A 26,975-nucleotide genomic window follows, 5' to 3' on the forward strand; every position below is an offset into this window, starting at 1 on the left:
TCCGAACCCAGGGATCAAACCTGGGTCTCCTGCATTGCAGGCGGATTCCTGCATTGATTATGTCCTACATCAAGTACACAGATGTTCCAAGAAAAAAATACTTACTTGCCTCATCCCATGTGAAGCACTTGAGTGTTTTCTGTCCTGAACACTTTTGGTTGCCGCTCGGAGAAGGCAGTGGCACCCCACTCCAGTACTCTTGCCTGGAAAGTCCCATGGACGGAGGAGCCTGGTAGGCTACAGTCCATGGGGTCGCTAAGAGTCGGACACGATTGAGCGACTTCGCTTTCACTTTTCCCATTTGTGCGCTGGAGAGGGAGGTGGCAACCCACTCCAGCGTTCTTGCCTGGAGAATCCCGGGGATGGCAGAGCCTGGTGGGCTGCCGTCTATGGGGTCACACAGAGTCAGACACGACTGAAGCAACTTAGCAGCAGCAGCATAATGTGCTGATAGGTAATAATGTCCTGTTTGAAAAACACTGCCCTAGGGAAATCTTTACACATGTGCATAAGGAGACATGTAAGAAAATGCTTATGGCATTCATTGTTAATAAAAACAAAAACTGCAAAACAACTGGTGTCTTCTACTGAGAGAATGTTAAGTAATTTGTAATTTATTTGTAGAAAAGATCACTGAACATCAGTTAAAGTTAATAAATTGGAGTTGAAGCTATATGAATCAGTATGTATAAAGTGTAAAACCTGACTTGTGAAAAAATCAAGTTGGAGGCAATACCTACAAGATATAATGTATGTAAAGTTTCAAAATATGTAATATGAAGTTAAAGTTCAATAACTTTGTAATGTCTGAAATGTTTCACATTCAGAAAAAATAAATGTTTCCTCTTTAGAAAATGCCCTTGATCTATTGCATTCAGTATTTTACAGGTCAGGGAACATTCTTTTACAGTTGTTAAGCTGCTTTTTATATTATCTTGTCTAGATGTGAATGTCTAGATTGGAGATAATTAAAAAATTGTAATAATGAACATTTATGGAAGGTTTTAGTAGGTACAGAACACAGTTCTGAGCTTCTCAGGTGGCACTAGTGGTAAAGAACCCACCTGCCAATGCATGAGACATAAGAAATGTGAGTTCGATCCCTGAGTTGGAAAGATCCTCTGCAGGAGAGAATGGCAAACCACTCCAGTATTTTTGCCTTGAGAATCCCCATGGACAGAGGAGCCTGACAGGCTATAATCCATAGGATCACGAAGAGTCATACACAACTGAAATGACTGAGCACACATGCACACAAACACATTTCTAAGTATTTTATTTTACTCTCAGAGTAACGCCTTCTCACAGTAACTATGAGGTCTAGATTCCATTATTATTCTTGTTTTACCAATGAGGAAATTAAGAAAGAGGGAAGTAACTAACAGCTAGTAAATAGCAGAGTTAGGATTTACATTCAAGATGTCATGCTCCAAAGTCTGTATCATTCACCTCTGTGCTATAGAGAAAAAGGTATTAACAGCAGCAACAACAACAAAAATGTAGGCAGACCTTAACTCTGTAACTGGTAGTATATTTTTGAAAGAGAGTGTTTCATATTTTTGTTCTTTAAGCAATGACACAGACTTAGAAAAACTAAATTTATTAGAGCAGAGAATTAAATATTAGAATACTAGCACTCATTGCAAAAGAGAAACCAAAGAAAAGCACCTTGATAGATGATTGCCTTGTGTAAATTGGAGAATTAAAAATTACCTAAAGTTTTAACTATGTATTCATGTATGGCAGCTCAGAAACCTTTAAGATTGATCTACAAAAGAAAGTTAGGATTTACCTTATTGTATAATTTGGAAGTGTTTTTAGCCAGAATTATTAACCTGTTGAAAGATAAGGTAAAAAATTAATATCGTGTCTGTTTGTGGTGCACAGATTTTTAGAAGTAATCCCAAGAGGGTTGTGGTGGATGCTGATGGTGAGGTGAAAAGTTGTCTGGGCACAGAGCCAGAGACCTTGACTTTTGCAGTTTTTTCTCCTACAACTTCATAGTGTAGTCACCAGGATTGTTCTTTTGTGACTAAATGTGAATTAAGGTCTTGGGTTTTGTAAGCTATATTTTCAAGGGCTTCCCGAGTGGCACAGTAATAAAAAAATCTGCCTACCAATGCAGGAGACAAAGGTTCAATTTCTGGGTCAGGAAATAGCCTGTTGAAGGAAATAGCAACCCACGCCTGTATTCTTGCCTGGAAAATTCCATGGACAGTGGAGCCTGGTGGGTTACAGTCCATGGGATCAGAGAGTCAGATGCAACTGAACACACATGCTCATACATTTTCAAATAATACAGGCTTCTAAAATTTTGCCTCATAAATACTAATTTGTTGTTCATGAAAATCATTTTCTTTTAATTCTTTAGATGTGTACTAGCTTATAACTCACAGTTATTTAGAAAAACAATTTTTGAATTCTACATTATTCTGTATTTGGATATTGATACTCTAGTTCCTTAGAAGTTTTAACATATTTAATGATCCCATAATTGTGAGGTTTTCAGAAAGCTGCAAATGCCATTTCCGAGTCCACTGAAAATACAGCACTTGAGTCAAAATAAGATGATTTCCAGAAGCTTTTTTTTTTTCAGTTTGTTATTGGTAGTTTTTATAGAAGTCATACAAAAAATAGAAGATACTCAAGTTGGAGACCTTCGAGAGTGCATGTATAAATAACAGTATTTGGATTGTGCTAAGTTGCTTCAGTCGTGTCCAACTCTTTGTGACCCTATGGATTATACCCCACCAGGCTTCTCTTCCCATGGGATTCTCCAGGCAAGAATACTGGAGTGGTTGCCGTTTCCTTCTCCAGTGGATCTTCCCAACCCAGGGATTGAACTCACATCTCTTATGTCTCCTTCATTGGCAGGCAGGTTCTTTAACACTAGCACCACCTGGGAAGCCCAGTATTTGGATAATACTGTTTTTATTGCTTGCTGAAAATGAGTACGAAGTCCATTGTACCTTTGAATGTTAGTCAGAGATTTTTCTTTTTTTGTTTTGTTTTTTTTTGTTTTTTCCTCCTCTAGTGATGCTATTGCTGAAATTAGAGCCATTTGTATTGAAGAAATTGGAGTATGGATGAAAATGTATAGTGATGCCTTTTTGAATGACAGTTACCTAAAATATGTTGGCTGGACTCTTCATGACAGGGTAAGTTACTCTGTTCTCAGCTTTGATAGAATATATGCTTTGTGCAAATATTAATGGTAAAAAGCTTGAAATTAAGATGGCATTTGTTGGGCTTTTTTTCCAAAAAGTGTAATAATAATGAAATTTGAGATGATATAGCTGAATACGGTTTACTTGTGGCCATGATGAAACTTGAGACATCAGGACATGTCTCAAAACTCTTGTCTTACTTAGTTGTAATGCTATCTTAAACCATGGTTGACAGCCTGATACATCTGAATTTAAGAGAGTATAGTATCTTAAGAAGCTAATTACAATTACGATTACAATCTTTTTCTAGTTTATAATCAAAAGAGATTCCTTGTTTCTCTTAATATATAGAAACTAAATAAGCTTTCTTATTTTGATTCTCAAGGGTCATATCCATGGTAGAACTTTTTTTTTTTTTTATAAATTTATTTATTTTAGTTGGGGGCTAATTACTTTACAATATTGTAATAGCTTTTGGCATAGATTGACATGAATCAGCCATGGGTTTACATGTGTTCCCCTTCCTGGACCCCTCACCCACCTCCCTCCCCATCCCATCCATGGTAGAACTTTTATCAGAGGTGAATAAATTTGTTGGATTTTAGAATATTTGATCTTAAACTCTATCTGTACTTCCACTCTCTTAGAAAAGGCTCTGACATAAAAGGAATCCCACAGTATTGAATACTGGATATGTAATCCTTAAAATAACAAAGGATAGGAATGAGAAATTACTGGAATTTTTATATTGAATAACCTGTATTCCTATAACTTGAACTGCCAGATTTTCACAGAAAAAACTAAATCTCACAACAATTTTTTTTTAAGTTGCTATATTCCATTATTTGAATTGTTAAGAGTATCATAGGTATTAGAAAACATTTTAAATTTCTGTTTATTTATTTATTTTTGGCTGTGCTTCGTCTTCATTGCTATGCCAGCTTTTCTCTAGTTGTGGCAAGCTTGAGCTGCATTCTAGTTGTGCTATGTAGGCTTTTCAATGTCGTGGCTTCTCTTTTTGCAGAGCACAGGTTCTAGGGAACCTAGCTTCAGTAGTTGGACCTTCTGAGCTCTAGAGCACAGGCTCAGGAGTTGTGGCACATGGGCTTAGTTGTTCCATGACATGTGGAATCTTCCTGGATCAGGGATTTGAATCCTTATCTCCTGCATTGTCAGGTGGATTCCTTACCACTAGGCCACAAGGGAAGCCCAACATTTTATCTTTTTAAGTGCAATATTATTTTTAGACTTCTAAGGTAATTTTGGTAATATTCTTTGACTTTATGTTTTATGCTATTTTTTAGAATTTGTTAATTGGAGGATAATGGCTTTACAATGTTGTGTTGGTTTCTGCCATACAACAATGTGAATCAGAAATAATTTTATACATTTCCCCTCCCTCTTGAGCCTCCTTCTCTGCTCGCATCTCACCCCTCTAGGTCATCACAGAGAGCCAGGCTGGGCTCCCTGTGTTATATAACAGCTTCCCAATAGTTATCCATTTTTACATGATAGTATAGGCTCTCACATCAGGAAGTGTTCATAAACCTCTTATCCTCATTCATCAGAGGGCAGACAGAATGAAAACCACAATCAAAGAAAACTAACCAACCTAATCACATGGACCACAGCCTTGTCTAACTCAATGAAACTATGAGCCATGCTATGTAGGGCCACCCAAGACGGATGAGTCATGATGGAGAGTTATGACAAAACATGGTCGACTGAAGAAGAGAATGGCAAACCACTTCAGTATTCTTGCCTTTAGAACCCCAAAAACAGTATGAAAAGGCAAAAAGATAGGACGCTGAAAGATGAACTCCCCAGGTCAGTAGGTGCCCAATATGCTACTGGAGAAGAGTGGAGAAATAACTCCAGAAAGAATGAAGAGGCGGAGTCAAAGCGAAAACAGTGCCCAGTTCTGGATGTGACTAGTGATGGAAGTAAAGTCCAGTGCTGTAAAGAACAGTGTTGCATAGGAACCTGGATGTTAGGTCCATGAATCAATGTAAATTGAAAGTGGTCAAACAGGAGATGGCAAAAGTGAGCATTGACATTTTAGGACTCAGTGAACTAAAGTCTGAATTTAATTCAGATGACCATTATCTCTACTACTTTAGGCAAGAATCCCTTACAAGAAATGGAGTAGCCCTCACAGTCAACAAAAGAGTCTGAATTGCAGTACTTGGGTACATCTCAAAAACAACAGAATGACCTGTGTTGGTTTCCATGGCAAATCATTCAGTATCACAGTGATCCAAGTCTGTGCCTGAACCAGTAGTGCTAAAGAAGCTAACATTGAATGATTCTATGAAGACTTACAAGACCTTCTAAAACTAACACCAAAAGAAGATGTCCTTTTCATCATAGGGGACTGGAATGCAAAAGTAGAAAGGCATGAGATGCCTGGAGTAACAGGCAAGTTTGGCCTTGAAGTACAAAATGAAGCAGGGCAAAGGAAAACAGAATTTTGCCAAGAGAACACACTGGTCAGAGCAAACACCCTCTTCCAACAACACAAAGACAGTTCTATACATGAACATCACCAGATGGTCAACATCGAAATCAGATTGATTATATTCTTTGCAGCCGAAGACGGAGAAGCTCTATACAGTCAGCAAAAACAAGACCGGGAGCTGACTGTGGCTCAGATCATGAGCTCCTTATTGCAAAATTAAATTGAAGAAAGTAGGGAAAACCACTCGGAGAAGGCAATGGCACCCCACTCCAGTACTCTTGCCTGGGAAACCCCATGGATGGAGAAGCCTGGTAGGCTGCAGTCCATGGGGTCTCTAAGAGTCGGACACAACTGAGTGACTTCACTTTCACTTTTCATTTTCATGCACTGGAGAAGTAAATGGCAACCCACTCCAGTGTTCTTGCCTGGAGAATCCCAGGGACGGTGGAGCCTGGTGGGCTGCCATCTATGGGGTCGCACAGAGTTGGACACAACTGAGGTGACTTAGCAGTAGCAGGAGGGAAAACCACTAGACCATTCAGATATGACCTAAATCATATCCTTTACAATTATACAGCGGCAGTGACAAATAGATTCAAGGGACTAGATCTGATAGAGTGCCAAAAGAACTATGGACGGAGGTTCATGACATTGTACAGGAAGCAGTGATCAAGACCATCCCCAAGAGAGAGAAATGCAAAAAGACAGAAGGGTTGTCTGAAGAGGTCTTACAAATAGCTGAAAAAAGAAGAGAAGCGAAAGGCAAAGGAAAAAAGGAAATACATACACATTTGAATGCAGAGAACCAAAGAATAGCATGGAGAGATAAGAAAGCCTTCCTCATTGATCAATGCAAACAAATAGAGGAAAACAGTAGGATGGGAAAGACTAGAGATGTCTTGAAGAAAATTAGAGATACCAAGGGAACATTTCATGGAACGATGGGCTCAATAAAGGACAGAAACAATATGGACAAAACAGAAGCAGAATCTATTAGGAAGAGGTGTCAAGAATACACAGAAGAATTATGCAAAAAAGATCTTCATGACCCAGATAACCATGATGGTGTGATCACTCAACTAAGAGCCAGGAATGTGAAGTCAAGTGGGCCTTAGGAAGTATCACTAAGAAATAAAGCTAATAGAGGTGATGGAATTCCAGCTGAGCTATTTCAAATCCTAAAAGATGATGCTGTGAAAGTGCTGCACTCAATATGTCAGGAAATCTGGAAGACTGAGTAGTGGCCACAGAAGTGGAAAGGGTCAGTTTTCTTTCCAGTCCCAAAGAAAAGCAGGGCCAAAGAATGTTCAAAGTACTGCACAACTACACTCATCTCACATGCTAGCAAAATAATGCCCAAAATTCTCCAAGCAAGGCTTCAACAGTACCTGAACCAAGAACTTCCAGATATTCAAGCTGGATTTAGAAAAGGCAGAGGAACCAGAGATCAAATTGCCAACATCCACTGGATCATTGAAAAAGCAAGAGAGTTCCAGAAAAACATCTGGAATATCTGCTTTATTGACTACACGAAAGCCTTTGACTCTGTGAATCACAACAAACTGTGGAAAATTCTTCAAGAGATGGGAATGCCAGACCACCTTACCTGCCTCTTGAAATCTGTATGCAGATCAAGAATCAACAGTTAGAACCGGGCACGGAATGACAGATTGGTTCCGAATTGGAAAAGGAGTATGTCAAGGCTGTCTAATGTCACCCTCTTTATTTAAATTATATGCAGAGTACATCATGCAAAATGCCGGGCTGGATGAAGCACAAGCTGGAATCAAGATTGCCGGGAGAAATATCAATAACCTCAGATACGCAGATGACACCACCCTTATGACAGAAAGCAAAAAGGAACTGAAGAGCCTCTTGATGAAAGTGAAGTAAGAGACTGAAAAAGCCAGTTTAAAACTCAACATTCAAAAAACTAAGATCATGGCATCCAATCTCCCATCATCTCATGGCAAGTAGATGGGCAAACAATGGAAACAGTAAGAGTCTATTTTCTTGGGCTCCAAAATCACTGGAAATACTGACTGCAGCCAGGAAATTAAAAGACGCTTGCTCTTTGGAAGAAAAGCTAAGACCAACCTAGACAGCATATTAAAAAGCAGAGACATTACTTTGCCAACAAAGGTCCATCTAGTCAAAGCTATGGTTTTTCCAGTAGTATTGTATGGATGTGAGAGTTGGACCATAAAGAAAGTTGAGTGCCAAAGAATTGATGCTTTTGAGCTGTGGTGTTGGAGAAGACTCTTGAGAGTCCCTTGGACTGCAAGGAGATCTAACCAGTCCATCCTAAAGGAAATCGGTCTTGAATATTCATTGGAAGGACTGAAGCTGCAGTTGAAGCACCAATACTTGGGCCACCTGATGCAAAGAACTGACTCATTAGAGAAGACTGATGCTGGGCAAGATTGAAGGCAGGAGGAGAAGGGGACGACAGAGGGTGACATGGTTGGATGGCATCACCAACTCGATGGACATGAGTTTGAGCAAGCTTCGGGACTTGGTGATGGACAGGGAGGCCTGAAGTGCTGCTCTCCATGGGGTCTCAAAGAGTCGGACATGACTGAGCGACTGAAATGAATGTATATATGGCAATACTACTTTCTCCCTTCATCCTACCCTCTCTTTTCTCCGTTGTGTCCACAATTAAGACTTTATTTTCTATATGTTACTATTACTAGCCTGTAGGTCATTTTTAGTTTTTTATTTTTAGAGAGCTCAGAGCAATTTATTGTTTTAATACGTTGGCAAGTTTAAAATTTTTCTTTAATTGAAGGATAGTTAATTTGTATTATCCAATTTCTGTAGTACAGCATAGTGACTCAGTTATACAGATACATATATTCCTTTTTTTATATTCCTTTCCAGTATGATTTGTCACTGGATATTTGGTATAGTTTCCTGTGCTATATATTAGGATCTTGTTGTTTATGGATAAATGTAATAATTATGAATGTAATAGTTTCCATCTACCAACCCTAGCCTTCCAGTCCATCACTCTCCCTCTCCCCCTTCTCCATGGCAACCACAAGTCTATATGTCAGTGAGTCTGTTTCTATTTTGTTGGTAGGTTCATTTGTAGCATATTTTAGATTCCACATATAAGTTCTCATGATATTTGTCTTGCTCTTTCTGACTTAACTTCACTTAGTATGATGCATCCATGTTGCTGCAAGTGGCATTATTTCATTTTTTTTTATGGCTGAGTACTATTTCATTTTTTATATTTACCATGTCTTAATCCATTCATCTGTCAGTGGACATTTACGTCGTTTATATGTTTTGGCTATTGTGAACAGTGCTGTTATGAATATAGGGGTACACATATCTTTCTGACTTACAGTTTTGTCCAGGTATATTCCCAGCAGTGAGACTACTGGATCATATGATAATTCTGTTTTTATAGTTTTCTGAGAAACCTTTATTCTGTTTCTCATAGTGGCTGTACAAGCTTTACTTCTCACCAACGGTGTAGGAAAGTCCCCTTTTTGCCACATCCTTTCTAGCATTTATTACTTGTAGACTTTTTAATGATGACCATTCTGACTGATGTGAGGTGGTACCTTATTGTAGTTTTCATTTGCATTTCTCTAATAATTTAGTGATGTTGAGCATCTTTTCTTGTACCTAGTGGCCTTCTGTATGTCTTGTTTGGAGAAAGGTCTATTAAGGTTGTCTACCCACATTTTGATTGGGTTATTTGGTTTTTTGTTGTTAAATTGTGTTGAGTTGTTTGTGTATTTCGGAGATTAAGCCCTTGTGTGTCACATCATTTGCAGTTGCTTTCTCCCATTCCATAGGTTTTTTCAGTGTTGTTTTTTTTAATGGTTTCCTTTGCTGTAAGAAGTATATAAATTTGATTATGTCTCATTGTTTTATTTTTTATTTCTATTGTCTTGGGAGACTGATCTAAGAAAACATTGGTACAATTTATGTCAGAGAATGTTTTGCTTATGCTTTTTTCTAGGAGTTTTATGGTGTCTTTTCTTATGTTTAGTCTTTAAGCTATTTCAAGTTTATTTTTGTGCATTGAGTGAGGATGTGTTCTAACTTCAGTGATTTATTGATACATGCAGGTTTCTAGCTTTCCTAGCACCACTAGCTGCAGAGACTTTCTTTTTCCCATTGTATATTCTTGTCTCATTTGTCGAAGATTAATTGATCATGGTTGTGTAGGTTTATTTCTGGGCCCTCTATTCCTTTGATTCATATGCCTGTTTTTCTACCAATACCATACTGTTTGGATTACTGTAGCTTTGTAGTATTGTCTGAAGTCTGGGAGAGTTATACCTCCTGCTTGGCTTTTTTTCTTTTTTTTCTTTCCAGAATGCTCTGGCAATTCTGGGTCTTTTATGGTTCAATATACATTTGTTATAGTTCTGTGGAAAGTGTCATGAGTATTTTGATAGGGATGGCATTAACTCTGTGGATTACTTTGGCTAATATTGCCTCTTTAACAGTGTTAATTGTTCAAATTCAAAAGCCTGGGTTATTTTTCCATTTTTTGAATTTTTTTATTCCATTTATTAATGTTTTATAGTTCTTAGCACATAAGTCTTTCACCTCCTTGGTCAGTTTTATACCTAGGATTTTATTTTTATTTTTGATGTAATTTAAAAAAATTGTTTGTTTTTTTTTTTTACATTCCCTTTCTGATATTTCATTGTTTGTGTAAAGGAATGCAACCAATTTCTGAATGTTAATCTTGTATTCTGCTACTTTCCTGAATTCACTTTTTATAACTGTTTGTTTTCCTGTGGAGTCCTTGGAATTTCCTGTGTATAGTATCTTGTTATCTGCATATAGTAAAAATTTTACCTTCCAGTTTGGATACCTTTTTATTTCTTTTTCTTGTTTGATTGATGTGGCTAGAACTTCTGAAACTGTATTAAATAGAAGTGGTGACAGTGGGTATCCTTGTCTATTCCAGCCTTTACTGCGAAGGCTCTCCATTTTACCTCATTGAGTATTATATTGGCTGTGGGTTTCTCATAAATGGCTTTTAGTATGTTGAGCTTTGTTCCCTCTTTTCCGACTTTGGTAAGAATTTTTATCATGAATGAATGTTGAATTTTGTCAAATGCTTATTCTGCATCTATTGAGATGATCATGTGGTTTTTACTTTTCTTTTGTTACTACATTCATTTATTTGCATATTTTGAACTGTCCTTGTAAATCTGGGATATAATCTCACATAGTCATGATATGTTGTCTTTTTTATGTGTTACTGGATTCGGTTTGCTAGTATTTTGTTGAGAATTTTTGCATCTACATTCATCAAAGATACTGACGTGTCATTTTCTTTTTTGGTAATGTCTTAGTCTGATTTTGGTATCAGGGTGATGGGGTTTCATAGAGTGTCTTTGGGAGTGTTCCCTCCTCTTGAGTCTTTTAGAAGAGTTTGTCGAGAATCAGTATACGTTCTTGTATGTATGTTTGTAGAATTTGTCTGTGAAACCACCTGGTCCTGGACTGAATTTTTTTTAGGACGTTTTTTAATTACAGGTTGTATTTTACTTTTAGTGATCAGTCTTTTCAAATTATTTATTTCTTCTTGATTCACTTTTGGTTGTCTATATGTTTCTACAAAGTTGCCCATTTCTTCTAAGTTGACAAATTTGTTGCTGTATAATTGCACAGTATTCTCTTACCTTTTTTTTCCCCCCTGCACTATCAATTGAAATTACTCCTTTTTCACGTCTTACTTTGTTTATTGGGTGCCTTCTCTTTTCTTCTTGGTGAGTCTGGCCAGAGGTTTGTCAATTTTGTTTGCTCTTTCAAAGAACCAGCTCTTGGATTTGTTGATTTTTTTTTTTAATCTTTATTTTCTTTCTACCCTGTTCTTTATTATTTCACTCCTTCGACTTTAATTTTTTGTTATTGTTTTTGTTCTCCTTTTTCTAATTCTTTTAGGTTAGAGCTTAGGGTGTGTACTTGAAATTTTTTGGTTTTTGATCAAGGCCTGTATCACTCTGAACATTCCTCTAAGAACTGCTTTTGCTGCATTCAGATTTTTTATGATTGTATTTTCATTGTCGTTTGTCTCAAGGTATTTTTTAAATTCTTCTATTATGATTTCCTCATTGACCCATTTTTCAGTAGCATGTTATTTAGTCTCCAGGTCATCATTTTTTCTCATTTCTTTTCCTGTGGTTGATTTCTAGTTTCATGCCATTGTGGTCAGAAAAGATACTTGAAACAATTTCTGTACTATTAAATTTGTTAAGATTAGTTTTGTGCCCCAGGACATGGTCAGTCCTAGAGAATATTCCGTGTGCACTTGAGAAGAATGTTTATTTGGGGTTTTGTTTTTTCTTTTATTTTTTGTATGTAGTATCCTGAAAATACCAATTAAGCTAAGCTGTTCTGTTGTATCATTAAGGACTTACATTGCCTTATTGATTCTCTGTATGGAAGATCTGTCTATTGATGTGAGTAGGATGTTAGAGTCTCCTGCTGTTAATGTATTCATATTGGTTTCTCCCTTTATGTCTGTTAGTATTGGGGTGCTTGTATATTAGGTGCATATATGTTGAAGTGGCTAAAATCCGCTTATTGTATTGATCCTTTTATCATTATTAATGCCGTTTATCTTTCAGCCTTTGCTTTCAAGTCCATGAATTTCTTGTATGTTTTTAATTTGTGGTTGCCCTGTTTTTTCAAGTCTGTTAAGCCCTTCCTAATCCACTTGATTTAGACTGATACTCATATCGGCTCAAATACATTCTTAAAAAAAAGAAAAGAAAAAGAATCTGCATTTTCTTACTCTCCTTCCTTACATTTTATGGTTTTGATGTCCCTTTTTATATCTTCATATTTATCCCTTTGCTGCTCCTTGTGTTTATCATTGCTTTCACAAGTAAGTTTTTTTTTTTTTCTTTTGATTGTATTCTGGCTGATTTTAGTGCTTTACTTTACATTTCTGATTTTCTCCTTCCTATTTCTTCTTTTCTATTTAGCAGTGACCTTTCAATATTTATTGGTTTAGTATTGCTAAACCAATACTAGGTTTAGTATTGCTATGTTGTTTTAATTTCTGCTTCTCTGAAAAATTCTTTATTTCTCCTCCTATTCTAAATGATAATCTTGCTGGCTAGAATATTCTAGGTTGCAGATTTTTCTCTTTTAAGATTTTGAGTATATATTGCCACTCCCTTCTGGCCTACAGTATTTCTGTAGAGAAATCAGCTGACTGCCTTATGGGAATTGCCTTGTAAAAAAAACTTTTTTCTCTTGCTGCCTTTAGAATCCTCTCCCTTTAACTTGTGCCTTTTTTATTATAATATGTGTTTGTGTAGGTCTGATTGTGTTCATCCTGTTTGGGACCTTCTGTGCTTTCTGTATCTGGATATCTGTTTCCTTCTTTAAGTTTGAGAAATTTTCTGCCGTAATTTCTTCAAATACATTTTAAATCTTCTGTCCTCCTTTTTCCTCTTCTGGAATTCCTATTATGCATAGATTAACCCACTTTATATTATCCCATGCTGCTAAGTTGCTTCAGTCGTGTCCGACTCTGTGCGACCCCTAGACGGCAGCCCACCAGGCTCCGCCGTCCCTGGGATTCTCCAGGCAAGAACACTGGAGTGGGTTGCTATTTTCTTCTCCAATGCAGGAAAGTGAAAAGTGAAAGTGAAGCCGCTCAGTCGTGTCTGACTCTTAGCGATCCTATGGACTGCAGCCTACCAGGCTCCTCCGTCCATGGGATTTTCCAGGCAAGAGTACTGGAGTGGGTTGCCATTGCCTTCTCCAATATTATCCCATAGGTCTCTTTATTTTGGGTTTTTTGTTTGTTTTTTGGCATTCTGTCTGCTGCTTTGATTCGGTAGTTTTTATCAGTCTGTTTTCCAGGTCACTTATTCTTTCTTCTGCATTCATTCTTCTGTTCATTGCCTTGAGCTCAGATTTTGTCTCAGGAAAGGAATTTTATAATTTTTCTTGGCACCTCCTTATAGCTTCTACTTCCTTTTTTATAATAACCTACATTTTCATCAATAGTCTTTATTAATTTCTTCTGTATTTTCAATACCTCCTTTTTGAAGTCTGTAACTGTTAGACTGAAAAGGTCTGTTACATTGTTTATTCCTTCAGGGGCATTTTCTTGGTCTTTTAACTGAGAATGGTTCCTCTGCTTTTTCATTTTCTTATATTTCTCTTACTCTGAGTTTAGGAGGAACAGTTATCTACTGTGGTCTTGGAAGGCTGTTTATCAGCAGAAGTGAAGAGAAGCAAAAGCAAAGGAGAAAAGGAATGATACACCCATCTGAATGCAGAGTTCCAAAGAATAGCAAGGAGAGATAAGAATGCCTTCTTAAGTGAACAATGCAAAGAAATAGAGGAAAACAATAAAATGGGGAAGGCTAGCAGTCTCTTCAAGAAAATTAGAGATACCAAGGAAACATTTCATGCAAAGATGAACACAATAAAGGACAGAAACAGTATGGACCTAATAGAAGCAGAAATATTAAGAAGAGATAGCAAGAATACACAAAAGAACTGTGGAAGATAGGTCTTAATGACCCGGATAACCACAGTGATGTGATCCCTCACGTAGAGCCAGATAGCCTGGAGTGCGAAGTCAAGGAGGCCTTAGGAAACATCACTACGAACAAAGCTAGTGGAGGTGATGGAATTCCAGCTGAGCTATTTCAAATCCTAAAAGGTGGTGCTGTTAAAGTGTTTCACTCAATATGCCACAAATTTGGCAAACTCAGCAGTGGCCACAGGACTGGAAAAGGTCAGTTTTCATTCCAATCCCAAAAAAAGGCAATGTCAAAGAATGTTCAGACTACTGCACAGTTGCACTCATTTCACATGCTAACAGGTAATGCTCGAAATCCTTCAAGCTAGGCTTCAGCAGTATGTGAACAAAGAACAAAGAACTTCCAGATGTACAAGCTGTATTTAGAAAAGGCAGAGGAACCAGAAATAAAATTGCCAATGTCCTTTAGATCATAGAAAAAGCAAGGCAATTCCAGAAAAACATCTGCTTCATTGACTCTGATAAAGCCTTTAGCTGTGTGGATCACAACAAACTATGGAAAATTCTTCAAGAGATGGGAATACCAGACCAACTTACCTGCCTCCTGAGAGTTCTCTATGCAGGTCAAGCAATAGTTCAAACCTGACATGGAACAACAGACTGGTTCCAAACTGGGAAAGGAGTGTGTCAAGGCTGTATATTGTCACCCTGCTTATTTAACTTATATACAGAGTACATCATGAGAAATACCTGGGTGGATGAAGCTCAAGCTGAAATCAAGATTGCCAGCATAAATATCAATAACCTCAGTTATGCAGATGACACCCACCCTCATGGCCAAAAGTGAAGAGGAAGTAAAGAGCCTCTTGATGAAAGTGAAATAGGAGAATGATAAAGCTGGCCTAAAAATCAGTGTTCAGTAAACTAAAATCATGGCATCCGGTCCCATCACTTCATGGCAAATAGATGGGGATAAAATGGAAACAGTGACAAACTTTATTTTCTTGGGCTCCAAACTCACTGCAGATGGTGACTGCAGCTATGAGATTAAAAGATGCTTACTCCTTGGAAGAAAAGTTTTGACAAACCTAAACAATGTATTAAAAAGCAGATACAACGCTTTGCCAACAAAGGTCCATCTAGTCAAAGCTATGGTTTTTCTTGTAGTCATGTACAGATGTGAGAGTTGTACCATAAAGAAAGCTGAGCATCAAAGAATTGATGCCTTTGAACTGTGGTGTTGGAGAAGACTCTTGAGAGTCCCTTGGACAGCCCCTCTGACTGTCTTCATGCAGCCAAGTCCAGTCCAGTCCCCAGGGTTGCTGAAGCCTGAGCCTTAGTATCCAGCCCCTACCATTTCCACCCAGTGGGCAGACAGATATCTCAGGCTGAAGAGTGCTGGGTGGTCAGGACCTGATTCTGCTTTGCCCTCTGCACACCTATTGCTGGGCTCTCCTCTGAGGCTCCAAAGCTCCACCTGTGTCCCTGCTAGTGAGGGGACTTGCTCGTGTGATGAAAGCATTCCTCTTTCACAGCTCCCTCCCAGAGGCATAGGTCTTGTCTGTATTTCTTTCTCTTTTTTTCGTTTTTCTTTTGCCCTACCCACTTTTCATCCCCTTTTGGAAGTCTGAAGTCTTCTGCCAGTGTTCAGTAGATATTCTGTGAGAGTTGTTCCACACATAAATGTATTTTTGATGTATCTGTGGGAAGATGAGCTCCACATCCTACTCTTCTGCCATCTTGATCTAGTCCCCCAGACATGTTTTTTTAATAGTAGTGTGCTAAGTATTAGAAAAGATATTTAGAAAATGTCAAAATTACATAAATTATATTGAAAGTTCCCAGTGGAATTTACTAATGCCATTTTTGCTATAAGAGAAATTTCAGAGCATCACAGATGGGTTGGTCAATTTCACAATTATTGATTTTTATTTGATGATTAGAAGGTTAGATGGAAATTGATGGTTCTTACTTCCCACCTCATGTGAGGGGAAATCCACTTAGTATGTACATAGCGAATTTTTTCCTGAATATTTATTTTCCCTAGCAATTCACATTCTTTTCTTTTCACTAATAAATCCCATGCTCAATGTTGTTTTCGTTTTCCAGTCTTTGTGTGGTTTTGGGGACCTTCATGTCTAAGCCTCATCTCAGGTGCATCCAGTTAAATTTCACTACAGTGTGAGACATTGCAGGATTTCACCTGTGCCATTATGCAGGCATATCCACACTATTAAACCCGACAAGACCAACTTTTTAGTAAGAATAAGTTTAAAGTCTTTCATTTATATTACCCACTACTACTGTACCAGTTTTCCTCCTTTCCTTATCTCCCTAGTAGAATATTGTACCGAATTTCAGTAACAATAACATTTACTAGTTTTAACAGAACTTATGTATGTCAGAGAAGGCAATGGCACCCCACTCCAGTATTCTTGCCTGGATAATCCCAGGGATGGGGGAGCCTGGTGGGCTGCCGTCTATGGGGTCGCACAGAGTCGGACACGACTGAAGCGACTTAGCAGCAGCAGCAGCATGTATCTCCACGAATTTGGGGGAAAATACTGATTTGATGTTACTTATCAAAAAATAACCACCCTTTTCAAATAAATCGCTAAACTGTGTTTCGAGGAATCTTCTGTCAAGATAAAGAGGTAGATTTCTCTTTTATATTGTTGATAAAATGATTTAAGGAGTTTTGCATAGAATGATTTTAAAAACTTCTTGTGTGATCTCCAGTTGCTTTACTTAGAAAAGGGCATAAGTGTTAAATAGTTATTTCTAAACTTTCTTTTTTGTCATTCCCTTTTCATCACCTTGTATTTTCTTTTCCTCTGAGGACCAAAGTCATTTCCTTTCTCTCCATTTAATCATCTGGTTGAAACTGCTCGTTGTATAGGCTATAGCTTCTGTGTTCAGACCCAACCTGTGCCTTTTCTAATGAGCTGATAAAATTTCTTCTTTTTTTTAAGATTACATTTTAATTATCAATTGCATTTTTCCATTTTTATTGCAATATAATTGACTTTATCATTGTTTTGGTTTAAGGTGTACAGCAGAATACTTTGATATTCTGTTTTTATTTTAGAATATTATAAGTTATAACCTAGTTTACCCTCCTAAAAATAAGACAAACTTTTTTGTAATGCTGCTGGTTTGTGTAAGTTTTAAAGTATAAGTTTTGGCCAATAGAAAGACAATTTCTAGTTTAGCTAAAGGAGTTGTTAGAAATTCAGTTTGTCTCTCTGCGAAAACTTATTTACAAATTCCTACCCATTCATTTTAATTCTAACATTGAGAATGACACAGAAGAGACCTAATTTAAATATACCTTTAGTAATCTTGTGCTAAATATCTTACTCTCTTTTTGTATTTATGCTCATGACTCTAGGTTGCCTTTCTCTGTCCTTTCCAGTTAGGAAATATGACTCTTTAGTGTTTTTACTTTTAGCTTATGTGTACAGTTCTCCTACTTTCTTGCATTATACTTGTTTTGCTTGAAGCAAAGCACAAAGGTTTTAGCTTCAATTGGCCAGTCTAAGAAGGACTGCACAAACTTCACATGCATGATAACGCATCCACCTGATTGGAACGATCAGCAGCATGCCAGCACTACTAGAAGGATCCTAGCTAACACCCTGGTACTGCTGAGTTTCATCTCCCACCTTGGTGGTATCCCAAAGGAGGAAAGTGCCCATGGGAAGCATCATGTCAAGAGTAGAGTCAAGGAGCCCTATACATTGGTACCCAGAACCTCAGACCACCCCAAAGCTGTACGCTCCAAGGGGAAAAAAGAAAAATAATGATTGACATATTGAGATTATGGTTTTGCAGGCATAGCCTAATTCTGTGACTGCCTAGTTCACTTCTACCACAATCAAACTGAGTATTTCCCAACATGTTTTGCAGAGCCTCATTCCCTTGAACTGGAGTGTTTAGTCTCCAGAGTCCATAGGAGTGTGCCCATTGTTGTCTTGCTTGGGCAGTGAAACATCTTCCTTGGACAGAGTCAACTCACATGGGGTATCCAAAAATATGATGTACGTTTTATTCAAGGTCAGCTATGATAGTTTTGGCATCCACATGCCAGACTGGAATAGTAATACCATAGCCTAACCAGGCATTATGACAATGAGGCATCATCCTTGCCTGTGACTGGTGGTCAGGGGTTTGATGTGAATAATCTGCCACACCCAGGCAAGTCCAAGTCCTTGGTTAGTGTATCCCAGTTCTTCTCTCTGGATGATTTAAGTATGTCAACAAGAATCACAAGATTATATTACATCCTTAGACTTCTAGATCATCTTTTGAGCCCTGGCCCATTTTTGCATCTGAAGTGGACTCCTTTTCCCATAGATGTACCCAGGCATCTGTTGCAACCTACTAGGCACAAATTTGATTGGCACATGAATTCCCTTTATGTATTTTAAAAGGTCCTTTGCAAACTCAGTCATGTAGTTCTTTGCAAAAAAAGAAGAAAAAATGCTACTGTTAAAAAAAAAGCAATGAGTCAATGAAGAAATTAAAGAGGAAATCAGAAAATATCTCGACAAATGGAAATAAAAATGCAACTTGCCAAAATCCATGGGATATAGAAAAGCAGCTCTCAGAGGGAAGTTTGTAGCAATACAGGTCTACAAGAAAAATCTCAAACAAACAACCTAACCTACCAATTGAAGGAGTTAGAACCAGTACTCTTGCTGGAGAATCCCATGGACGGAGGAGCCTGGTAGGCTGCAGTCCACGGGGTCGTGAAGAGTCGGACATGACTGAGTGACTTCACTTTCACTTTCATGCATTGGAGAAGGAAATGGCAACCCACTCCAGTGTTCTTGCCTGAAGAATCCCATGGACGGGGGAGCCTGGTGGGCTGCTCTGTATGAGGTCTCACAGAGTCGGACACGACTGAAGCAGCTTAGCAGAACAAAGCCCAAAGTCAGCAGGAATAAAGAAATAATAAAGATCAAAGAGGACATATATGAAATAGAGCCACCTGTCCACCCGCCCCCAAAAAAAGATGTAATAGAAAAGATCAGTGAAGCTGAGTTGATTTTTTTGCAGACATAAGCAAAATGGAAAAGTCTTTAGTCAGGCTTGTTAATAAGAGAGAGAGAGAACCCAAATAAGCAAAATAAGAAATGAAAGAGGAGAAACTATAACCGATATCACAGACATACAAAAAACTCAAAAGAGAGTACTATAAGAAGTTATATGCAAACAGATTGGAAATCTAGAAAAAAATGGGTAAATTTCTAGAAAAGTACAATCTTTCAAGACTGATTCTGGAAGAAATAATCTAAGCTGAACAGTCACTAGTAGTAAAATAGAACTAGTAGTCAAAAAACTCCCAGCAAATTTAAGTCCAAGATCCATTGGCTACACAGAGGAATTCTACCAAACACATAAAGAAAAGATACTACCTATCCTTCTCAAACTATTCCCACGAATTAAAGACCAGTTTCAAATTCATTCCATGAGGCCACCATTACCCAATACTAAAACCAGATAACGATACTTCAAAAAATGAAAGTGAAAGTCACTCAGTCGTGTCCAGCTCTTTGTGACCCCATGGGCCATACGTCCATGGAATTCTCGAGGCCAGCATACTGGAGTGGGTAGCCTTTCCCTTCTCCAGGGGATCTTCCCAACCCAGGGATTGAACCCAGGTCTCCCACATTGCAGGCAGATTCTTTACCAACTGAGCCACAAGGGATGCCCAAGAATACTGGAGTAGGTAGCCTATCCCTTCTCCAGGGGATCTTCCCAACCCAGGAATCGAACCAGGGTCTCCTGCATTGCAGACAGACTCTTTACCAACCGAGCTATCAGAAAAAGAAAACTAGAGACTAATATCTCTGATAAATAAAAATGCAGAAATTCTCAACAAAATATGAACGGAGCTGATTTAGGAATATAGGAAAAGGATCATACACAATGATCAACTGGAATTTATGATACGAATGTAAGGATTTAATATCTGCAAATGAGTCAGTGATACACAACATTGACAAAATGGCAAATATAACCCCATCATTTCAGTAGACACAGATAAAGCATTTGACAGAATTCAACAGCTCTCATCAAGGTTGTTATCAAGAAAGCATATGTCAAATAATAAGGCCTATTTATGACAAACCTAAGAGGCCCTAGTGGTGAAGAACTCGCCTACCAGTGCAGGAGACATAAGAGACATGGGTTTGATCCCTGGATTGGGAAGATTCCCTGGAGGAGGGTATGGCAACCCACTCCAGTATTCTTGCCTGGAGAATCCTATGGACAAAGGAGCCTGGCAGGCTACAGTCACAAAGAGCCGGACACAACTGAAGTGACTTGGCGCGCACACACACGACAAACCCACAGCTGACATCATCCTCAGTGGTGGAAAGCTGCTAAAATCAGGAACAAGACTAGAATGCCCAACTCTTGCCAGTTCCGTTTAACATGGTATTGAAAGTCCTTGCCACAAGAATCAAAGAAATGAAAGGCATCTAAATTGGAAAGGAAAAAGTAAAACTGTCTATTTGCAGATAGCATGATACTGTATTTGGAAAACCTTAAAATGTCCACTAATGTACCATTAGAACTAATAAATGCATTTAGTAAAGTTGCAGGACACAAGATTAATATACCAGAATCAGTTGCTCTTCTATATGCTAGTAATGAACTATCAGAAAAAGAAGGCATGAGAACAATCCCATTTAAAACTGCAGTAAATGGACAGAAGAGAAAGTCCAGAGATAAACCCATGCAGCTATAGACACCTAGGCTATGACAGAAGGCAAGAATATAAACTGGAAGAAGGAAAGTCTCTTCAGTAAGTAGTACAGGGAAAACTGGAGAACTACATGTAAACGAATGAAATTAGAACACTCTCTAACATCATGTGCAAAGATAAACTCAAAGTGTATTAAAGACCTAAATGTAAAGCTGGATACTATAAAACTCACCAAGATATTTTTCAATCCACCTCCTTGAGAATAATATAAATAAAAACAAAAATAAACGAATCCTAATTGATCTTAAAAGCTTTTGCACAGCAAAGGAAACATAAACAGACAACTCTCAATATGGAAGAAAATATTTGTAAACAAAGCAACAGACAAAGGATAAATCTCCAAAACGTACAAACAGCTCATAAAGCTAAAAAAAAAAAAAAAAGTCACAATATGGCACAATATCTAAATAGACATTTCTCTAAAAAAGACATACAGATGGATAAAAAATACATGAAAAGATGCTTAAAATTACTAATTATTAGAGAAGTGCAAATCAAAACTACAGTGAGCTATCATTTCACACCAGTCAGAATCAAAGTGAAAGTCAATCATGTCTGACTCTTTGTGACCCCATGGACTATACAGTCCCTGTTCATCAACAGAGGAATGGATAAAGAAGATGTAGTACATGTATACAATGTAATATTACTAAGCCATAAAAAAGAATGGAAAAATGCCATTTGCTGCAACATGGATGGACCTAGAGATTGTCATACAGAGTGAAGTAAATCAGAGAAAGACAAATATCCTATGGTACTGTTTATATGCTGCTGCTGCTAAGTCGCTTCAGTCGTGTCCGACTCTGTGCGACCCCATAGGCTGCCGTCTATGGGGTCGCACAGAGTCGGACACGACTGAAGCGACTTAGCAGCAGCAGCAAAAGTGGGGTATACCCGTGTTAATTGCAGCACTATTTACATTAGCTTGGACATGGAAGCGGAGAAGGCAATGGCAACCCACTCCAGTACTCTTGCCTGGAAAATTCCATGGCTGAAGGAGCCTGGTAGGCTGCAGTCCATGGGGGCTGCAGTCCAAAGAGTCGGACACGACTGAGTGACTTCATTTTCACTTTTCACTTTCATGCATTGGAGAAGGAAATGGCAACCCACTCCAGTGTTCTTGCCTGGAGAATCCCAGGGACGGGGGAGCCTGGTGGGCTGCCGTCTATGGGTCGCACAGAGTTGGAGACGACTCAAGCAACTTAGCAGCAGCAGGATGTGGAAGCAACCTAGATGTCCATCAACAGATTAATGGATAAGGAAGTAGTAGTCCATGTGCACAATGGAATATTGGTCAGCTGTGAAAAGGGAACACATTTGAGTCAATGTTAATGAAGTGGATGAACCTGTAGCCTATTATACAGAGTGAAATAAGTCAGAAAGACCAATACTGTATATTAATGCATATATAGAATCTAGAAAGATGGTAATGTTGATCCTATTTGCAGGGCAGTCAAGGAGATGCAGACATAAAGGACAGCCTTTTAGACAATGGGGGAAGGAGAGGGTGGGATGATTTGAGAGAGTAGCATTGAAACATATATATTACCATATGTAAAATAGATAGCCAGTGGGAATTTATTGTATAATGCAGGGAACCCAAAGTCAGGACTCAGTGACAACATAGAGGGGTGGAATGGGGAGGGATGTAGGAGGGAGGTTTAAGAGGAAGGAGACATATGTATACATATAACTGATCCATGTTGATGTATGGCAGAAACCATCACAATATTGTAAAGTAATTATCCTTCAATTAATAAATTTTAAAAATAAATTTTTGAAGAGTACAAATGAACTTATCTACAAAACAGAAATAATTGCAGGCATAGAAACCAAACATGATTACAAGGGGGTAAGAGAGAAGAAGAGTAAATTGGAGCATTGGGATTGATGTATATACACTATTGTACATAAAACAGATAACTAATAATGATCTATACAGGAGCACAGAACTCTATAGTAGAGCATGTAGAATTCTACTCAATACTTTGTAATGGCCTATAATGGGGAAAAAATCTGAAAAAGAGTGGGTGTATGTATATCTATAACTGATTCACTTTGTTCTACATCTGAAACTAACATAACATTGTAAATCAATTATACTTTGTAATTACATCAAAAAAATAAGATACCTAAGAATAAACTTAAGCAAGGAGATGAAAGACCTGTTGCTGCTGTTGTTCATTCGCCCAGTCATGTCCAACTCTTTGTGACCCCATGGACTACAGCACGCCAGTCCTCTCTGTCTCTCACCACCTCCTGAGGTTTGCCCAAGTTCATAGCCATTGCATAGTGATGTCATCCAGCCATTTCATCCTCTGACACCTTCTTCTCCTTCTCCTCAATCTTTCTCAGCATCAGGGACTTTTCCAGTGAGTCAGCTGTTCACATCAGATAACCATAATACTGGAGTTTCAGCTTCAGCCTCAGTCCTTCCAACAACTAGTCAGGGTCGATTTCCCTTCAGATTGACTGGTTTGTTCTCGTTTCTGTCCAGGGGACTCTCAGGAGTCTTCTTCAGCACCATGGTTCAAAGGCAGCAATTCTTTGGCTCTCCATCTTCTTTACAGTCCAGCTGTCACAACCATATGTGACCACTGGGAAGACCATAGCCTTGACTATATGAACCTTTGTCAGAGTAATGTCTCTGTGTTTCAACGCACTGTCTAGGTTTGTCATAGTTTTCCTGCCAAGAAGCAAATGTCTTCTGATTTCATGACTGCAGTCCCCGTCCGCGGTGATTTTAAAGCCCAAGAAGAGGAAATCTGTCACTACTTCCACCTTTTCCCTATTTGCTATGAAGTAATGGGGCCAAATGCCGTGATCTTAGTTTAATATTTAGTTTTAAGCCAGGTCTTTCGCTCTTCTCCTTCACCCTCGTGAGTCTCTCTAATTCCTCTTCACTTTCTGCCATTAGACTGGTATCATCTGCATATCTGAGATTATTGATGTTTCTCCTGCTTATCTTGATTCCAGCTTGTAACTCATCCCGCATGGCATTTCTCATGATGTTCTCAACATATAGATGAAACAAACAAGGCAACAGCAGACAGCCTTGTCATACTTCTTTCTCAATCTTGAACTAATCAGTTGTTGCATACAGGCTACTACATGTTGCTTCTTCACCCCATACAGATTTCTCTGGAGACAGGTAAGATGGTCTGGTGTTCCCATTTCTTTAGGAGGTTTCCATAGTTTATTATGACCCTCACAGTCAAAGACTCTGGCATAGTTGATGAAACAGGGGTAGATGTTTTTCTGGAATTCTCTAGCTTTCCCTGTGATCCAGCAAATGTTGGCAATTTGATGCCTGGTTCCTCTTCCTTTTCTAAACCCAGCTTGGACATCTGGAAGTTCTTGGTTCTCATAATGCTGAAGCGTAGCATGTAAGCTTTTAAGCATGACCTTACTAGCATGGGAGATGACTACAATTGTCCAATGGTCAGTACATTCTTTAGTTACTACCCTTCTTGGGAAGTGGGATGAGAATTGACTTTTCCAGTCCTGTAGCCACTGCTGGGTCTTCCAGATTTGCTGACATATTGAATGCACCACCTTGATGGCATCATCCTTTCAGGTTTTGAATAGTTCTACTGGAATTCCGTTGCATCCACTGGCTTTATTAACAGCAGTGCTTCATAAGGCCCACTTGACTTCAGTCTTCAGAATGTCCGGCTCTGTGTTGCTGACCACACCATCATAGTAATCAGGTTCATTTGGATCTTTTTTGTACAGTTCTTCAATGTATTCTTTCCATCTCTTCTTGATCTCTTCGGCATCGACTAGGTATCTGCCACTTATATCTTTTATTGTGCCCATCTTTGGGCAAAATGTTCCCTTGATAGCCCCAATTTTCCTGATGAGATGTCTAGTCTTTCCCTTTCTGTTGTTTTATACACTATTCATTGAAGTAAACCTTATCTCTCCTTGCTGATCTTTGGAAATCTGCATTTAGTTGGATATTCCTTTCCCTTTTCCCCTTGCTTTTCACATCTCTTCTTTTCTTTAGCTATTTGAGTCCTCCTCAGATAACCACTTTGCCTTCTTGCTTTTCTTTTTCTTTGGGATGGTTTTGTTCGCTACCTCCTGTACAATATTACAGACCTCCATCCATAGTTCTTAAGGTACACTGTTTACAATTTCTAATCCCTTGAATCTATTTGTTACCTCCACTGCATAGTCATAGGGGACTTGATTTAAGTCGTGGGCTTCCCTCATAGCTCAGTTGGTAAAGAATCCGCCTGTGATGCAGGAGACCCTGGTTCAATTTCTGGGTTGGGAAGATCCCCTGGAGAAGGGATGGGCTACCCACTCCAGTATTCTTGGGGTTTCCTTGTGGCTCAGCTGGTAAAGAATCTGCCTGCAATGTGGGAGACCTGGGTTTGATCCCTAGGTTGGGAAGATCCCCTGAAGAAGGGAAAGGCTACCCACTCCAGTATGCTGGCCTCGAGAATTCCATGGACTAAGTCCATGGGGTCGCAAAGAGTTGGACACGACTGAGCAACTTTCACTTTCTCTTTGATTTAAGTCGTACCCAGCCGGCCTAGTGGTTTTCCCCACTTTCTTCAATTTAAGCGTGAATTTTGCTATGAGAAGTTGATGATCTAAGCCACAGTCAGCTCCAGGTCTTGTTTTTGCTGACTGACAGCTTCTCCATCTTCAGATACAAAGAATGTAACCAGTTTGATTTCAGTATTGGCCATTTGGTAATGTCCATGTGTAAAGTCATCTCTTGTGTTGTTGAAAAAGAGTATTTATTATGACCAGTGCCTTCTCTTGGCAGAATTCCATTAGCCTTTGCCCTGCTTCATTTTGTTCTCCAAGGCCAAACTTGCCCGTTACTCCAGCTAAGACCTGTATTCTGAAAATTATAAAATATTGTTGAAGATCATAAATGATACAAAAAATGGAAAGATATTCCATGTTCTCAGACTTAAAGAACACTGTTCGGATGGTTATACTGAAAACAATCTACAGATTGCAGTCTGTATCCAAATACTCATGTCATTTATGACATAAGTAGAACAAATCATCCTAAAATGTATGTGGAATTACAAAATACCCTGAATAATCAAAGCAACCTTTACAAAAAAGAACAAAGCTGGAGATAGCATGCTTCCTGACTTCAGACTACACTACAGTGCTACAATAATCAAAGTATGGTACTAGCACTAAAACAGACACACAGATAAAGAGAATAGAATAGAGAGCCCCAAAATAGAGTCAATTAATCTACAACAAATAGGCAAGACTATGCAATGGGGAAGATACAGTCTCTAAAATAAGTGGTGTGGGGAAAGGTGCACAGCTATATGTAAATGAAATTAGAGCATTTTTACACACCATATACAAAAATAAATTCAAAATAGATTAAAGACCTAAATGTAGTCCAGAAGTACAAAACTTCTAGAAGAAAACAGGCAGGATACTCTTTGACGTAAATTATAGCAATATTTTTTTGGCTCAATCTCCTAAGGCCAAAGAAACAAATGTAAAAATAATCAAATAGAACCTAACTAATTCAAAAGTTTTGCAAAGCTTTTATCAAAGGAAACCATCAACAAAATGAAAAGACAACCTACTGAATGAGAGAAAATATTTGCAAATGATACAGTGGATAAGGGATTAAAAACAGCTCATACAACTCAATATCAAAAAACCAAGCAACCTGATTTTAAAATGGGCAGAAGATCTGAATAGTCATTTTTCCAAAGACATACAGATGGCAAACAAGCACATATAAAGATGCTCAACATTGCTAATCACTGTAGGAATGCAAATTAAAGCCACAATGACATATTACCTCATACCTGTCAAAATGGCTGTCATCAAAAATACCATAAGTAACAAATGTCAAGGATGTTGGGAAAATGAAACCTGCCTACAGTGTTTGTGGGAATGGATTGGAGATGCCACTGTGAAAACCAGCATGACAGTTTCTAAAAAAACTGAAAATATGTGTGATATAGCAGTTCTACTCCTAGGTTTATTCCCAAAGAAAACAAAAACACTGATTTGAAAAGATGTGTGCACTCCTGTGTTCATAATGGCAACATCTACAATAACAAAGATATGGAAGAA

At 38.4% G+C, this 26,975-nt stretch overlaps 1 protein-coding gene across 9 annotated transcripts in view; it reads left to right on the forward strand.

The window, feature by feature from the left end:
• The window catches only part of STAG1 (STAG1 cohesin complex component), a 483,951-nt gene that overhangs the window by 349,948 nt on the left and 107,028 nt on the right, over window positions 1–26,975 (forward strand). For 8 of the 9 annotated variants that reach the window (XM_081569675.1, XM_081569672.1, XM_081569671.1 and 5 more), the window contains one exon: window positions 3,035–3,158. In XM_081569675.1, the coding sequence (XP_081425801.1) occupies window positions 3,035–3,158 (124 nt within the window). Of the gene's footprint in view, window positions 1–3,034; window positions 3,163–26,975 lie in introns of all 9 variants that reach the window. The other variant, XM_081569676.1, reaches the window with a different exon arrangement.

Source organism: Giraffa tippelskirchi, chromosome 2 (genome assembly GCF_054371585.1).
Source record: "Giraffa tippelskirchi isolate mGirTip1 chromosome 2, T2T-mGirTip1v1.2.pri, whole genome shotgun sequence".
NCBI classification, from domain to species: domain Eukaryota; kingdom Metazoa; phylum Chordata; class Mammalia; order Artiodactyla; family Giraffidae; genus Giraffa; species Giraffa tippelskirchi.